The following is a 13,477-nucleotide window of genomic DNA, read 5'->3' as shown; positions in this document are numbered from 1 at the left end:
ATAACCTCTCAGATTGGATATGATGGAAGAGGGACCCCTAGTTATTTTTTAAGATTGGCCATTGATTTGGCTAAAATGGCTGATTAATGAATAAGCTATCGCACTGTGTGCATCTACCCATGGGCGCCGATTCACCGAAATGCCAGGAGTAGTAGAAATGACATGACCTGCCCTTTAATCGTTGAGGACATCACAGGAAGTGAAATCATAAGTATCTTTTCCCCTTGTTACCATAGGAAATTATGTCACATGACCTTGCACTTGTGGACACTCAAGTAAAGTCAATTACAACTGCAAGATCAATAAAATCATGAGAACAAAATGAAAACTCATAAAAGTGTATTTTAGTTTGCAACCACATGCCAATTAATAGGATGCCAAACTATGCTACACATTAGCCATAATATGCACCAGTACAGCAATTGCATGCATAAGTACAAGAACATATAACCAGTTGCTGCCTGTAATGCCTATGCCTTTCATGCATTGGTTCAAATGTCCAAACACAGTTTCAAATGTTCAGGCCCAGGCCTACCCATCATATTTAGATTGAATAATCCCCCTGCCACCTTCTAGAGGTTGGTGAACCAGGTCTTAATCTTTAAAGTACATTCCAATCTTTTGATTACAACGCAGCCTGACCTATGGGCTACCTTAGGTCCTCCCTTATGAGTGGCTTATATGCAATAATTGAAACGTTTAAGGCTAGGCACGGGGTTATATTGCCAAGTCAAATTGGCAGTTTAAAACTACATTCAGGCTGCAGTGGCAGGCCTGGGACACATTTTAATGGGCTACTTAAGCGGGTGGCACAATAAGTGCTCCAGACCCATTTGAAGCATTTAATTTACAGGCCCTGGGTCTACCACTCTTCAAGGGAGGATGTATGTCGTTACAACGCACACTTTTACAACGCATGCACTTACAACGCATTTTTTACAACGCAACATCCACTACAACGCATTCCATTACATAACATGACACTACAACGCAGGTTTAAAAACTACCTTTACAACGCATTCCATTACATCGCATACTACCTTTACAATGCATACCATTACAACGCATAGTATAGGGGTAAAAATTACTATTCTAACTCCAGGGGGTGCAACAGTAGGGTAAGTGTTGGATTGCGTTGTAATGGTATGCGTTGTAAAGGTAGTATGCGATGTAATGGAATGCGTTGTAAAGGTAGTTTTTAAACATGCGTTGTAGTGTCATGCTATGTAATGGAATGCGTTGTAGTGGATGTTGCGTTGTAAAAATTTCGTTGTAAGTGTAGTGGGTTGTAATAGTTTCGTTGTAAAGGTTGTTCACCTTCAAGGGACTTTGCAGTGCCTTTAGGTCAGCTTGATGTATAATTGGTGCACCCCAGCAATAGTCACAGAAACTTAATTTCATGCCAGACAATTTCCCTTTAGCTAGATTGCACATTCATTTTGCTGGAGGGCGACCTTTTCATCTTGCTGTCCAAGCGAGAGCCCATCAAAGCCTCTACAAAAGCGATGACTTTTCTCAGCCAGTCAGGGCACTCACCTTCCGGAGGTCATAGGTAGTGACTATGACGGAAATTAGAGTCATAAAGATGATGACACCGGGAATTTCATAGTTTCCAAGGTACAACCAAAGAGCCATAGCAAGAGCTTGGAACAAGTAAAAGGGATTTAGAACCTGTGTAGAACAAAGAGAAAACAGATAAAAGTAGTTTTCACAGATTAGTTAGATTATTGACATTAATCAATAAACCAGTTATATTCAAGGTCTGTCTGTTTTGAAAGAACTTATGCAAGCTGGAATAGAGCACTGGGTCTGTAGAGTGTAGACCTCACGGAGGGTGCTGAATTAGAGACTGGGCATAAAAAGGAACCCTTCCTACCTCTTTGAAGAGCAGTTTCCAAACTGGGACTACCTCCACTTCAATAGCATTAGGTCCGCATATCAGTTTCCTACAAAGAACAATTCCTTTGTTAGTAATAAACACTGAAAAGACACCACATGTATAAATCATTCTTTCTTGAGGTACCAGCACCTTGAGTATAAGTATGGATAGACTCTCCACGCCTCAGATCCCATGACCTTCTCAGGATTGCAAGACATTGACTCCTCATGGCTGTATACTGAATCTTACACTACTTCAAGATACTTGGTCATGGATGAAAGGACCATTTCCCTCAAGGATGTAAACTAGGGTTCAACAGAAGTAGCAGCTGATTGCATCTTCCCCACATGTCCCAGTGAATGCTGTAACATCAGAGCTGTGACGTTTCCAAGGTCCATTTATGAGCAGCTTCTCCAGTCCAGGTCTGTTCATTGCTCTCTTGCAGTCCTCTATTTATGATGCTATACACAGGATTACAAGTGCTTCAGTGCAAAGAAAAGCCTGACTTGATGAGATCCTCAGTCATGGACAAGGGAATCTTGACAGCCCTGCATCTGTTACCTCTGAACTATGTGTGGAATGAAAGGAACAAGCAGTGGATCACAGGAGGTGCCTGGGAAAGTCTCTGGTTTGCGAGGAGTGCACACACTCGCTGCCTGTAAAACTGTAGTCACTTCAGAGAATGGAGCCATTTGTCCCTTTAAGGGGATGCTGCCACATGGAAGGCACAGCAGAAGTCTCTGTAACATCTCACTGATACTTTGCTGTTTGACACGATAACTGCCAAAGACTAACATGGCGACTTACCATGAAGGTGGTGGCCATCTTTGAACAGCAAGACTATTCTGTGGGAGCGCAGGAGCAAAGCGAACTACCAAAACATGAGTGGATGTCATTCGTGGTACTTGTGTTTTTAGTGCAATTTCTTTAGCATGATATGCATCCTACTCTCCAAAATGGGCAGAAGGTTACAGTTTACACTAAAATTTAGTCCTAAGTGCAGGATTGCCTTTTCGCATAATTACAACAAAATGTGCAGTTTGGCAAACATGCATGTTAAAATAATTCTACTTGAATCCCCCCAAAAATTTTGTGTGCAGTAGAAGACCTCAGGTAATTAGCCCTATACATTTTCAAAGAGTTCCTGCTGAATCATAATTTTTCACAGTGGGTGTAAGTGCTACACAAGTGCTTAACTACAGTGAAGGGCACTTAACATTAATACATTGAAATGTGCTGCCCATTTTGAGTGCTGGGCCACAGTCTTCCTACCCGATTTCTTGTTCTTCACTTGTGAATCCGGATCCGAACTTTGTGTGCATGTCAGTGCAGGAGTACTTGTCCTCCAGAGCCCTGAAATGAGAACACAGAAGATTTGTTTGCATATAATGTAATTTACACATTTCTGAAACATCTACATTGATCCAAGAGGCCTTCTTATGTGCTTACTTCAGGTTAATTACTACCCATAGACCTAAGCCCATTAAGAAGGCTCAGTGTGTTAAGGAACCTGCTTCACAAACCTTCAAGCAACTGCAGAAAACAATCTCTAAACTGACTCAGACTTTCATCCATCTGAGAAGGATAAAATGAAGTCCATTGAGGCAAACGGGGTGTGAAAGGTTTGAATAGGGGCAAAGTTTGTAATCTTGGAGAGACCCATGATAGCTGCTTGCTAACAAAGCCGCTGCGACTGGGTCCATAAATATATCACTATCTTTGTAACCTTCACCATATGCAAACTTATAGCCCTGACTGAGCAACAGAGGGCACAGAAGGTGAGCTGTCCAAGCAGCCTGCCAGTCACAGCGCCACAGCTAGAGCTTGAGGAAGATGGACCCCCTTCTACATCGGTGCTATGAAGGAGTGCCACAACCTGCCGGGGGGGGCAGAGATGTAAGGTCCCCTGGTGGACAGAACAACGCATGGTTGCATCAGAACCTAGCCTCCAGTTTATAGAGCCACAGTGGAGTAAGCTGTACATACTGGGGATTCCAGAGTGGCGTGCAGAAAGGAGGAGGAAGACATTCAGCGGTGGCACCCTATCTGATGGGGCCTGGCTGGGATGATTAATTGGATGCCTGCAACATGTGCATAAAGGAGACCCTACCAGTGCCCAAGAGAAAGATTCAAAGTACCCGAGATCCGCATGGAGAGGCCCCATGGGCTGTAGGTGGCGCAGCGCCTCCATTGGGAATGCCTCAGCCAGCTTGGCATACAGACTGTGTAATAAACTGACATGCAGGCCGTGGCATGTCAGGAAGAGTCTTGGGTGCTGCACACACATCAGCCACCAAAAACATCAATATACAATGGGGCCCAGATTTATCAAAGGACTGCGCTGCACATGCGTCACTCAAGGAGACCCAAGGGCAATCTGATCCTTAAGTCAGATTTACCAAGCCACGCAAAGTCACCTTGAGTGGCACTGCTTGGCCTGGTACATCCGGAGTCACACAAGGTGCACAAGTCACTCCCTTGCATTACTCTGTGCTGGTAAAGTGTTACATGAATGGAGAGTGCATATTTCCATTCATACACCCATGCTTCTTGGCGTATTTCCATATATACAAAGGGTAGTAAACCTCGGAATGTGTCAGAACTGTACATCTTCTTGATGGAGGTGCCACGCAAAGAAATATCCTTATTTCTTCTCATTGTTTTCTCTTTCTAAGTGTGCTGCATTCGGCAGAACACTTAGAAAGAGGAATGGCTCTAAGGATGGGTTTTGTGCAGGAATGTGCCCCTTCCTGCACAAAAACAATCCTGCCTGCAACACAGACAGCCTCCACCATGGTGCAAGAGTGCCTGTGTTGGTGCTTGGCAGCCAAAAGGGCGCCAGCGCAGTGAGAGAGCAGGAATGTACCATATCTTGGTAAATATGGGGCGTTTCTGCCCTCTCCATGTAACACAGCGTGATTTGTCAAATATTGATAAATCTCGGTCACGATACCTTCTGCAACTTGAGAGAATCTGCTGCATTGAGCCAATGTGCCTAGTGGCACAGTACTCTAAGGTCAGAGGGAGGTGGGCAAGAGTCTTCCCTTGGAAGTGGAGACAATACTGCAATGCACAACTTAGTGAGGTAAACTGCGGAGTGAGATACCCCTAGAATGGGATGTTTCAAAGCAGCTTATGACCTGGCCCTGGAGATCTAGTAACTTCCAGAAATATCCAAGAATCCACTGAGCTTCCTGAGCATCAGAGTGGCTGGTTGAGCCATGGTGGAGCCTCCATATTATCTAGAGGCAACGAGAAAGCAACATCACATGGGAAAAGTTAACAAAAGCAAACAAAACTTACCTTTAACCTAAAGAGGGCGAGCTGTACACCAGAGTGGGAGGGAGCTGACCATGGGACAGACTAACTTACCCAAATAAAAGAAGTAATAAAGAGTCAGAAAAGCCTTCTGCTATACATGAGGAAGAGTTTGTCCACCATAGAGAGTAACATAGATGGGTAGCTACATATCAATATGGTGAAAGAAAGCCTGGACAAGCAGAGTACCTGCATCAATATGGTTGAATGTTGAATTGCTTATGTGGAAGATGATTTGACTCTGTAATAAGAAACAACTGCATATGGAGAAGTATCAGAACTAAAAACAAGGACTTGTTAGTGAAAGACCAGCATAACAATATGCACATAGTGGCTTTTGTGGAAAGAAGGTGGATATTTAACTAGACACTGGACAAATAGTACATAATGGCCACAGGGTAAATAGTAGAACTGATGTACTATTTGACCACCGGCCAGATACATAATGGGAAGGAAGTCTTAATTTAGCTAGCCATGAAGAAAAAAGGGACTCCTGGCAATGGTAGAGTGGTGGATATCTTGCAATAGGCATCCATCGTGTGTAAAATATTTGAAAGTAAGTGCATATACAAACGTACACAAGCATGTACAAAGGTAAGTGCATGAATTAACCTACATTTTTGCAGATTACAAAACAGTTAAATCAATTTCTAATAAAAACATTTACTTTATTTAAATATTCAAATAAGAAATGTAGAAATCAAACTTCTGTTTCAGGGGCTTCACAACAAGGTACACAGATAGTTTGTGCTGCATTTTAGGAGTATTTGGCTGCCTGCAAAGTATAGTGAGTACGGTTCAAAGCATGTTACATATATCCTCATTTTGAAGGTTTTGAGGGCTAGGCTCTTTTTATGCTTCTTATGAATGGCCTTCTGCTAACTTTAGACTACTTTCTAAGGAGAATTGGACTTGCCTAATATTTTAGAACTAGCAGCACGGCCGCAGTCGAGTAGCAACAGCAAAAAGGGAATTCAGACACAAAGTTGGATCTGGGCTTTTACAGTAGACAGTCGGTGCTTGGGAGCACAGTATTTTGGGACTCTTGCAGGAGGTAAATTGAGCAGGACACATTAATGGGACTTCTGTGGAACTGGGAGGTGTAAGCAGGAGACAGGTAAGTAAGACATCTGGGTAATCCACAGGAGAAGTTCCCTCAGCTGCCTGCTGAATAAACACCCTTTATCTTACTATTCACCCAGCAGAGTGGAATTCAGACACAGATGCTTCTTGGTCTGATGTCGTGAGTTGTCCCTTCAGCCACACTGAATTTTTTTTCACTCGCGCAATATATCTTAGGAATGGTATGCAGGTAGGAAACATGGTATTAATGTTAGGAAAAATGTGTCCTGCTCCAACTTGACAAACACATTGAACATTTTAATCTACTTGACCCCCTTCAATCAGGCTTCAGAAAAGGCTTTAGTATCGAAACTCCCATGCCAAATATTGTTGATGACATTCATCACTCTCTTGACAATGGCGAGACATGTCAACTCATCCTTCTTGATCTCTCTGCAGCGTTTGATACAGGCAGCCACTCTACACTACTTAATGTTCTCAGAGATCGTTTTGGCCTTAATGGTACCACCTACAAATGGTTTGTCTCCTACTTAGAACACTGAACACAGGAAATCAAAATTCACAACTGTCTTTCTAGTCCCACTCCGGTATCCCTAGGAGTCCCCCAGGGATCTATCCTCTCGCCATCTCTCTTTAACCTCTTTACGGAACCCCTCACACTCATCCTCAAACAAGCAGGAATCAACTACCACTTCTACGCTGATGATACTCAACTGTACTACAAGATTAAAACACACACCGATATCCTACACCTCAACAACACCCTCGCCAAGATTCAATCCTGGTTCCAAATAAACCATCTCAAACTAGACCCTAAAAATACGGAAATCATTCTCTTCTCCCCTAAAACCAACCCTCTCCCAAGCCAAACTTTGATCTCCAACCTCAATGCCCTTAACTGCTCTCTCTCCTTGTCCAGCTCAGTCAAATCTCTTGGTATCTCCATTGATAATAACCTTAATCTCAATTCTCACATCAAAACTTCAGCAAAAGGAGCACTCTTCACTCTCCGCCATCTCAAAAAAATCAAGCCTTTTATTCCATCTGAAGACGTTAAACTAGTAGTTCAATCCCTGGTGCTCTCGAGAATTGATTATGGCAACGCCATCCTCACCAAAATCCCTAAGATCCACCTAGCTCCTCTAAAATCTGTTCTCAACCTCGCAGCTAGACTCATCACTGACTGCAAACGTTTCGACCACATCTCCCCAGTTCTCAAAACTCTTAAATGGCTTCCTGTCGAAGGCAGGTCTGCCTACAAAAATGCTTGCATTACTCACAAAGCCCTCCACCAAACGATGCCGCCTTACCTCGCCAACAAACTTTGCATAGCGGGCAGCTCCCGAGCTCTGAGAAATAAGAACGCTCTCCTCCTTGTCCCACCCCTGTCAATAAATAAATCCACCCAATCCCGCTCCTTCTCCGGCAATGCCCCTAGAACCTGGAATGCCCCCCCCCCCAAGACCTGTGATGCAACCCTTCTTATCTCAGCTTTAAAACGGACCTCAAAGTGCACCTCCTTAACAAATATTGGGGGTCTTAACCCTGACCCATCGTCTTCCTTTAATATTTGTAAATTGCTCCTGATCTTATACCTGTATTTGTATAGTTACAAACCGTCTCTCTTTTGTAACCTGTTATTATTCACTGCTGTTGATTGTTGTTGATTTTTGTTCCTGTGACTGTAACTATTTTATACTCATGTAAAGCGCTCTAATACTTCTGGTCCAGCCAGCGCTATATAAAACCTCTCAAATATATAAATAATGGTAGTTTTGATCTTTAACATACTAACCAGTGTTTTAAGTGGGCAAAGTGGGCAAAGTTATTTCTCTACTGAGCACTGATTTCTGTCCTTGACAGGGCTGTCTCAGCAAAATAAATCTAGAAGCCCAAAAAACATAAATCTGAGTGACAAGGCTGTACCTGAATAAAGACTTAGGGTTGGGGAAGTAAGGATAAGAACCAGTAGGATGATGATGAGACCAGTAGGCAACTAAGGGCCATTAGGTGGACCACCAGAAGGGCTGGGATGACCAGAGCTATGAGGACCAGGACAGAAAGAAACAGGCTCAAGGAGACCTAAACCATGAGGACCAGGGCTGCCATTGTCAGAGGGGACCAGGAACAAATAGATGAGGAGGAGCACAATAAGGACCCATAGCCCTATGGGTATCAGGACCAGGGTGAGAAGGATCAGGAGGGCTAGGAGGATGTGGAACAGGGGGTTCTGGACACAGAGGACAAGGGCCCAAAGTAAAAGAAGGACCCGGGGTAGAAGGAACAGAAGGACCTGGGATCACAATGACCAGGTGGGCTAGGATGGCATGAGTGCACTGACCAGGACCAGAAGGACGAGGATGACCAGGACCAGGAGTATCAGACCCAGGTAGACAGAGCAAAGAGGGCCAGTACCAGGACATCAATGGAAAGAAGGATCAGAGAAAAGAGGGCCAAGACCAGAGAGATCACATCAAGGAGGACCAAGAGGCCAAAATTGAATGGACCAGGATCGGGAAGACCACAACCAGAAAGGACCAGGGTGACCAGGAGGCCCTAGATCAAAATGGCCAGGAGGGTTATAAAGGACCAGGAAGTCTAAGCCCAGTGGGACTAGCATCAGAAGTTCGTTGAGGTTCAGAATCAGGACCGTCCTCAACTAGGGTGGCAATGACTACATAAACCAGGGTAACAAGCACTTGGGAACTAGGAGGACCAGCATCAAAGGGATAAGAAACACTAGACCCAGGAGAAACATTACTAAGAGGACTATGATAGAGGAGTCCACATTCAGATGGACAAGAAGAAGGTAAAACAGGAAAACCAGGAGAACAGAAGGACTTGGGTTACCATGGGGACCTGTGAAACCTAGGCTAGTGGGACAAGCACCAGGGACCTTATACACAAGGACCAGGCAAAGGAGTACCAGAACTTAGACCAGGACTACAGGGGGGCATGAGCAGAAGGTAGGAACAAGCAAACCAGAGAAGTAGATAACCAGGTGTACAAGACTATGAGATCTGGTGGGCGAGAATTAGGGCATGGAGGAAGAAAAGGTCCAGGACCAGGAGCCTGTGAAACAGAGGCCCGAGATCCAAATAACTAGAGCAGGAGTACACAGGAATGATGACCAGGCAGAGCAGGACCAGGAACTGAAGGAACATGAAGACTAGAATGAACTGGAGGTCAAGGAACATCAGATCTACGAAAGGCTAGGATGATGTGTGACGGGCCAGGAGGCGTTATTGCAGAAACATGTGGGCAAGGAGCAGGAGGACTACTGGCAGTAGGATTGGGACCAGATGAAGAGGACGATAACGATCAGTGGTAAGCCACCAGGATGCACAACGAGGAGTCGATCCAGGAGCAACAGAATACTAGCCGCTGGCGCAATTCTATCTACCCATGAAAAACTACATGGAGTTAATACAGGAACGCCAAAATTCTAGCCACTTGGGCAGTGCTAAGTCACTAGTGAGTACAATATAGAGTATACCTAGCTTTAACAGAATGCAAGTCTCAAAGAACACTGTTATGTCACCAGGAAGCATATTGTGGGGTGTACAGAGGAGTGACAGAATCCAAGCCCTTAGTGGCTGTACCAAGCTACCAGGAAACCACACATGGAGTCAACACAGAAGTGACTGAATCCTCACCCTGTAGGCAGTGCTGGGCCAAAGAGTTCTAGTTGAGTTGATCAGAGACATTATGGAAGATGATCTGGGATTTAACCTGTGAATTATTCTGTTATTAGGTAGATGCAGTACTTGACTTAGGTGAAATTTAAAAGAGTCTGTAAGATGAATCCATTAGGTTAAGTGAAGAGACAATGAGATAGTAAGAGGGAAAAGGACTGGAGTTGGGGCCAAAGGTCTGGAGGTTGTATCATAACGTGAAAAAAGACTTGAGAGGGTCCCCTTGAAACTCAAGGGAAATGGGGTACTTAAAACCAGTAAAGAGAGAAATATTCCCTTGTTATTATACTTTGAAAAGCATACAATTTTATGTCAAAAAAGGGGGTATTCTATATCAAATATTTATTGTTTTTAAAAAAAACATGTTTATCCTTAAAAACATACACAATCATAAAAACATTTCATGTTACATCAAATCACATTAATAAAAACATCATATAATACATATCCATTTGATCTCAATCACATATACAATTGTAACCCAATTATAACCAGCATAACATGGAGACAGACAAAATAAAAAGATCCAACCACTCTTTTTCAAATGCACATCAAGAAAAACCCTAAAATACAGCTTGTTACACGTAGATAAATCTGTGCATAATTGAATCTGTATTGGGGCTTTGATTGTGCAAATCCTCAGCGTCTACGCGTTTTGATGGCTTAATGGGATGTAACCATCTTTATCAAGACAACTTTATACTGTCTCCCTCCACAATAAATGTAATTCCTGAATTGTAAGAGACTTTTCTATATGCTCCTGGCTCTGTAGATATTGAGCAAACACCAACTCTCCATCTATGTTTCTCCTGATTAGTACAATGGCGTATTGCCTATTGTCTTTTCGTTGGTATAAAAGGTGTGTGTATTTTTAAATTTTCTTCTTTGAATTGATGGTGCCAATTAATCACACCGTAGGAATTACATATACGTCTTCTTCTTTTCTACAGCGTGTCTCAATTACGCTGTGTTCTGTCCGTCGTGTTTGTTGCTGGATCGGAGCAACAACGATCCAGCAACAAACACGACGGACAGAACACAGCGTAATTGAGACACGCTGTAGAAAAGAAGAAGACGTATATGTAATTCCTACGGTGTGATTAATTGGCACCATCAATTCAAAGAAGAAAATTTAAAAATACACACACCTTTTATACCAACGAAAAGACAATAGGCAATACGCCATTGTACTAATCAGGAGAAACATAGATGGAGAGTTGGTGTTTGCTCAATATCTACAGAGCCAGGAGCATATAGAAAAGTCTCTTACAATTCAGGAATTACATTTATTGTGGAGGGAGACAGTATAAAGTTGTCTTGATAAAGATGGTTACATCCCATTAAGCCATCAAAACGCGTAGACGCTGAGGATTTGCACAATCAAAGCCCCAATACAGATTCAATTATGCACAGATTTATCTACGTGTAACAAGCTGTATTTTAGGGTTTTTCTTGATGTGCATTTGAAAAAGAGTGGTTGGATCTTTTTATTTTGTCTGTCTCCATGTTATGCTGGTTATAATTGGGTTACAATTGTATATGTGATTGAGATCAAATGGATATGTATTATATGATGTTTTTATTAATGTGATTTGATGTAACATGAAATGTTTTTATGATTGTGTATGTTTTTAAGGATAAACATGTTTTTTTTAAAAACAATAAATATTTGATATAGAATACCCCCTTTTTTGACATAAAATTGTATGCTTTTCAAAGTATAATAACAAGGGAATATTTCTCTCTTTACTGGTTGTATCATAACTACAAGTTTGCAAATACGATCTGTCCCTTTGTCATCAAATGTTGGCAGGTCCAGGTATATTTGCGACTTTGCTTGTCAAGGTCCACCGAATAGAGGAGCCGCTTGTGGCATGCACCAATTGCAGAAAGCAACGGGAAATGGGAAACACAGTCTCCCGAAGTGACAGAGGAGCAACACATGGCACACACAGGGTACAGTCAGCCAGAAAAATGTCAAGTGGGTATGCCAAAGAGGAGAAGAGGAACCATTGGTTTATAAACAGATGTCATACAGGTGTGTTTGTCGCTAACATGGTTTACTTTAGCTGGCTCTATCTGGATGGCACATGAGGATTGTATTTTATAGGTTTTGAAGATGATGGGACTTTTGTGTTCTTCCTGCGAGTTGTGTGACTTTTCATCACAGGAGCAAAGGCCCTCGCTCATGGCATTACCAGGCTCCAACAGGTCTAAGATTTCTGAGGTGATAGGATGCCTGAACTTCCCCCATTCCCAAAATATCAAGTTATGACTGGATGCAAACAGTTTCTCATTTATTTGTGTGGGGAGAATGAACCATACCCAATTTTCATGAACCGGTTCTCAGAGCTGTCCCAGACATACAGAATCTTCTGTACCTGAATAAATCGAACCTGCAGAAACAAGCAAGACCTTATTAGAAGACCACTTTATTCCACCACAGTTTGATCACATAAGAGAAGGTTGCATATGCAGAGTAACAAATATCATCCTTCCAAGAAGTGATCTTAATGAGTTTTGGTTTCCAAAAGAAAGGGTATTGTGTGAAACGAGATCCTCCTATTTAATCCTTCTGGATTATTCACTTTTTCGACACCCTGGTTTATGAACTTTAGCTGTGAATGAGTCTCACTACCAAAGTCTCAGTCACTATAAACTCTGTTATAATAGAATTGGGATTGCAAACCACAAGTGTGAATTTTCTTATGATAAAGCCCAGAACAGCAAGGGTAATAATCTCTGGGCTAGTTGAATGTGAACACGTGCACACACATGTGTGGGCTCAATGCTTAGGACTATGCTAAAACTTAGTCGACCTGTGCATATGTAGCCTGTACCAAAAAGAACCCTTCATGGATTGGCATTGGCCTGTGTAGGCTTTATAAAGGTTTTCAGAGTGCTTTGTTGTCTTATACACTATGGGCAAAATCTTGAAATCTGCACTACACTGCAGTTTTACCATAATTAGACCTAGAGACACAGATGACACACCAATATTATAGTAAGTCAGGATACTGAATTCAGATCTGACATTAAATTCCACACATCTGCACTCCTTTGGACACTTCAAGATTGATTTTTCTCTGAATAGGCTCGTAATTATATTTGTGCCTTTGAATCACACTACTGGGTTAAGTTAATTACACTGCTGATTGATCAAAGTCCTCCTCACACAATAAGGTCATTACCCAGACATTAAGCATGTTTCTGGTGGGGGGAGTTAGAGGCGGGGAGGAAGTGAGAACAGAATCTACATGTGCTAAGTACTTTTTACATTGCACGTGCCCTAGGAAGACTCAACTCCACAGAAAGATAGGAGGGTAGATAGACCTCTAGAGTCAATCACAAGAGGAGGGAAAGGGCCAAACTTCTGTGGTAGTTAGGGGCAGGGCTTAGGTTCTCAGATATGCTCTTTCAGCAGGCTACTTGATGGCCCCATCTTGGAAATTCCCAAAATCCTGTGCAGGAGGATCGGGCACGAATGGAGTGATCATGTGTG

General features: G+C 42.7%; 1 protein-coding gene across 1 annotated transcript in view; it reads right to left on the bottom strand.

Moving 5' to 3' along the window:
* Positions 1 to 13,477, bottom strand: part of LOC146788644 (putative cation-transporting ATPase 13A4) — a 468,281-nt gene that overhangs the window by 266,936 nt on the left and 187,868 nt on the right. Inside the window, exons 4-7 of the mRNA XM_085635854.1 lie at positions 12,301 to 12,371; positions 3,152 to 3,232; positions 1,877 to 1,946; positions 1,537 to 1,671 (exon numbers count right to left, since the gene is read on the bottom strand). Coding sequence (XP_085491980.1) covers positions 1,537 to 1,671; positions 1,877 to 1,946; positions 3,152 to 3,232; positions 12,301 to 12,371 — 357 coding nt within the window. The remainder of the gene's footprint in view (positions 1 to 1,536; positions 1,672 to 1,876; positions 1,947 to 3,151; positions 3,233 to 12,300; positions 12,372 to 13,477) is intronic.

This window comes from Triturus cristatus, chromosome 11 (assembly GCF_964204655.1).
Source record: "Triturus cristatus chromosome 11, aTriCri1.1, whole genome shotgun sequence".
NCBI lineage: Eukaryota > Metazoa > Chordata > Amphibia > Caudata > Salamandridae > Triturus > Triturus cristatus.
Note: the sequence above shows the minus strand (reverse complement) of the source record. Positions and strands in the feature narration are given on the sequence as shown.